This window comes from Plasmodium cynomolgi, chromosome 7, assembly GCF_000321355.1.
Source record: "Plasmodium cynomolgi strain B DNA, chromosome 7, whole genome shotgun sequence".
Lineage (NCBI taxonomy): Eukaryota > Apicomplexa > Aconoidasida > Haemosporida > Plasmodiidae > Plasmodium > Plasmodium cynomolgi.
This window is the reverse complement of record NC_020400.1, coordinates 604,761-609,036: the sequence shown is the minus strand read 5'-3', so window position 1 is coordinate 609,036 and position 4,276 is coordinate 604,761. Positions and strand designations below refer to the sequence as shown.

Sequence of the window (4,276 nt, the reverse complement as noted above, 5' to 3'; positions counted from 1 at the left end):
TTTCGGCTTTGCACCCTGGGAAATTTCGCACTCATTGGCGCGTTGGTTGCCCCGCCCAGTGGGCAAGGTCTCCGAAAAACCTTCCAAAATGCGCCTCCTCTGGGTTATTCCTTCTGTGAGGCCAACCAGGGGACGCCAAAAAAAAAAAAGGGAGTTTTCAAGCGGGACAAGAAATCCACCTTGTGCATGTGTCAGAAGCGTGTTTTTATTGCTTCTTCTTTGCTTTTTTTTTTGTGCCCGTATGCGTATGCGGCGGGTTGATTGCTGACGCGATAATTCATCTGGTACATATGTACGTATCAATGCATGTTTTTTTTTTTTTTTGTTTGTTTGCATGGCTTCTACCTGTTTTGCCTCCTCTTTGTGTTTCCTACTGCGCACGCCCCCCCCCCGTGGAACACAACATAGAGGATATCACAGGAAGGAGGACCACTAAAGCTGCGCAGGTATGACGGCGACATCAACGTGTAGAGGTTTCCTTCGAATAATAAAGAAGGAACAACACGTATTACCCGTTTATGTGATAAGGAGGAGATGTGTCTCGCACGACACGTTGGCAGGCATCCCCTGGATGAGTCACAGCAGAATTACAAAAACGATTGAACGTGTGTGCAATGAAGGTCCATACGACCGAATCACTTGGGAGAAGCTAAGTGAAAGAGCAAACAAGATAAGTGACACATTTGACATGAAGGAAATGGGAAGAATACTTTATGCATATTCGAAAGTGAGTTATCGTGATGTGAAAATAATTTTAAAATTTAGTGAAAAAATAAAAAAAGGAGATATACACAAAATGGACATGCTAGCTTGTGCTCATATCTCCCATTCTTTAAATGCGCTAAATTATTTTGACAAAAAATTATTTGAATTGATATTATCCCAATTCTTGAAATTGCCAATTGGAAATAACCCTAATTCCTTCCCACTTCTTCTAACTTTGAATGCCTTTTCCAAACACTGCAACGATTCCTCATTTCGTGAATTGACACTAAAGCTTCTCGTTTACGTTTTGACAATTTTTTCGAAGTATAAAAAATGCTTCACTCCACAGGGACTGGCCATGCTACTTAACTGCTTCTCACAAGTGACCAAACCGACTCCCCATTTTTTGCAAGTTGCTAATGTAAAGCTGGATAGGATATACATACAAGGAGATTTAAAACGGGATGAGATGGATTACCCCTGTGGAGAGCAGCGTGGGGATGTAGTTACACTAATGCATCGTAGCGCAGAGGATGAGGAGGAAGAAGGAGTAGCCAATAATGGTTCTTCCACTCGGGGGGGGAAAAAACGGGGGACAGAAAAAACAAGTCCATGCTTAAGTACAGTAACGCACTTAGGGAGTTACCCACGGCAGAGGGACGAAAATCACATCGAGGGAGACATGCACAACTGTGCGTACCACCAGAGTGTGCTGGACGAAATGGACGATGAGATACTCATTCGGGACGGCGGCTTTCCCCGATGGGAGAGAGATGATACCAGTAGGAAGTGTTCGAATGAGGAAGGGGAAGACACCCAAGGGAGTCATAATAACGTTGTAGGAATTCCACCCAATGGTGGCAGATCTCCACAGGGTGCACGAAACCAATTGGGTGGAGCCACTCGGGAGAGAAGCAAACAAACGGAGGAGTTGAAAAATATGTTCCTTGCAGTACTTCTGGAGATAACAAAAAATGTAGAGAAAATGAATACACAATCACTCTCCCTTATAATTAATGCCTGTTGTAGAATTTGGTTTGATATCCCTAAAGAGTTTTTGAAAATAATTTTTGAGGAAACGATTAAAAAGATCCAGCTAGCCACCATTCGACACTTATCTCTAATCATCAATGGGTTCATCAAGTTAGGGGTCCCAGAGCCGAGTTACGTTTCCGCTGTTTTTTGCGAAATCGAGAAGAAGGTACATTCCTGCGATGAGCAGCAGTTGAGTTTTATCCTGAGCGGCATGGTAAAGTTGGGCTGGGGGCGCGCTGCTGCTAGTTACGCGACAGGTGGTGGTTCTCCCACGGTGGAAGGCGATGTTGCCCATAATCTGGATCGTAGTTCCGTTCTCAGTAGGACCCTCCCCATCGGGGGGCAAACATCTCCGAGCAAGCACCTGTTGGAGAGTCTAAACGCAAAGTTCATCCTCATGGCCAGGCGAATGAACATATCGACCCTCTGCAACATCCTCTACTGTTACACGAAACTTGGCATGACCCACGAGGACGTCTATGAAATATTTCAAATATATTTTGCAAAGCAGGTTGAGCAAGCCACTCTGCACCACCTAGCTCTAGCAGCCTACGTCGTATCGAAGAGGAAAATTAAAAATGACACAACTTTTATCATATTGAAGAGAAGCGAGAGTCTCTTGGAAAAAATGGAACCCCCGCTTGATATGCCCACCACCAAATGTTTGCTCATTCTAGTCAACAGCTTTAGCGAGCTGGGCATTTACTCACGTGTGTTTTATTCCTATCTGCGTTTTGTTTTGCGTGGATTGGAGGGCGAGGCGCAGCATGGTGGCGATGGCGATGGCGATAGTGCTGGTTGTGGCGACGGGGGTGAAGCGGAGGGGCCGCTTCCAAAATGGAGGGACAGTCCGACGCACGCGACAGAAGACCCTCCACTTAATATGAAGCTCATTAGGAACAAACGGGTTTACTTATCGCGTAAGGCAGTCTCCCTGTATGCTGGATCTCCTCCCGTGTAGGACACGCGGGGGGGTTGAAAGGGCCATTCGAGATGGTTCAACGGTGGGGTACATCTTCAGCTCTTCACCACGCTACACCTCTCCATCTCGCCACCTCGCCACCTCTCCACCTCGCCACCTCGCCACCTCGCCACCTCTCCACCTCCTCACCACGCTAAAACAGAACGTCGGCGGCCTGTTCCCCCCCCTCCTCCGCATAATCACAGAGCGCCGGCACGACCGTCAAGAAGAGAAACTTTTGGACATTGGGATCGGACACATCCGGATATTCATCCTGCTTCCAATAAGTAGCACTTTTAATTAAGTTGTATGTTTTTATTTCTTTTTTAACAAAGTAGAGATCGTCCTCTCCGATCGGGCTGCTCTCCCCTTGGTCCAATTCTCTACTCTGTATGGTGCCTAAAAAGGTGTTACACTTGAAATGAGAATAGATCAAATTACATCCTATGAATAATCTCCCCCTAAAGTGGACAAGATATTTTTCCATATTGTTTGTTCTACAGTCACCGTTTGCATTTGTAAAGTGGGGTGGTCCTTCTGTTGGAGTCTCTTCTGCTGGGGTCTCTTCTGCTGGGGTCTCTTCTGCTGGAGGTTCTTCCGTTGTCTCACTTTTTTGTATGCTCCATTCTACAAACCCGCCTGGAGGCAGTTGATCTTCCTCTGCGTTTTCTTCCCACTCCTGTTTTATTTTAACTTTTTTCTTCTGACGAATCACTCCCACCTCTTGTTCCCCCCCTGGTGCAACATCACACAAGCGACCATTATTATTCGTGTGAAAGAGTTTGTTTGTCTTTTCGATATTCGGACTGTACACATCGTAATAGCTATAACTCTCCGTGTACTCCCTTATGACATCCTCACCCTTTTTACTTTTGTAGGGTATAAAAAAGGTATCTGCGTTTATGCGTCCATTTTTTTTAAGGTGGAAGGTGAATATGTGCGTGTTGAGTTGAGCGTTCAGCTGAGCGTTCAGCATTTCGCCGTTCAGCATTTCGCCGTTCGTAATTTCACCGCTTGCAATTTCACCGCTTGCAATTTCGCCGCTCAGTTGGGCGCGACTCTGTTCCCCATTTGGGGCCTGATCCTTGTGGTCACTCCACCCATCATGGTTCTTATTCCTCAATAGGGACTGCCCCGAAAAGTGGGGCTCCATTTTGACCTTCGCTTCCTCCCCCTTGAACCTCCTTTTGGATAAACATTTGTTGGTAATAATTTCTAGGATGACTTTGGGTAATATGTCTTCCTTAACTTTGGTGATTTTCTGGAGGAGCTGTTCTTCCTCCTTCGTGTCTTCGCAGAAGAAGGAGTTCATCCTCTCGGCGGGACCGTCACGCCGCTGCTGCGTTTCCGCGTATCGGCTTAATGGATAACCGGTAACGGAGTAGCGATAACGGCGAAGCGATAATGGAGTAGCGATAACGACGAAGCGATAACGGCAAACCGCTTCCCCCTGCGTACAATTTGCTGCGCCTCCTTCTCAATCGCACAGGGGGCTGAACAGCAGGGATGACACACAGCTGTCGCATTGCCTTCTCATTCCCAAGAGGGCAATTTTTCGCTACAAAAAAAAAAGGA

General features: G+C 46.4%; 2 protein-coding genes across 2 annotated transcripts; one reads left to right on the top strand and one right to left on the bottom strand.

Annotated features, from left to right (window-relative positions):
- Nucleotides 1-478: 478 nt before the first annotated feature.
- On the top strand, nucleotides 479-1,873 carry PCYB_072290 (hypothetical protein; the record flags this gene model as incomplete). The annotated part of the gene is made up of 1 exon (XM_004221626.1): nucleotides 479-1,873. A coding segment is annotated over one exon (1,395 nt), but the record flags the coding sequence as incomplete, so codon positions are not given.
- Nucleotides 1,874-2,446: 573 nt separating this feature from the next.
- PCYB_072280 (hypothetical protein) lies at nucleotides 2,447-4,013 on the bottom strand (the record flags this gene model as incomplete). The annotated part of the gene is made up of 2 exons (XM_004221625.1): nucleotides 2,447-2,534; nucleotides 2,863-4,013. The coding sequence occupies 2 exons, from the start codon at nucleotides 4,011-4,013 to the stop codon at nucleotides 2,447-2,449; spliced, it is 1,239 nt and encodes a 412-aa protein (XP_004221673.1).
- Nucleotides 4,014-4,276: the final 263 nt, after the last annotated feature.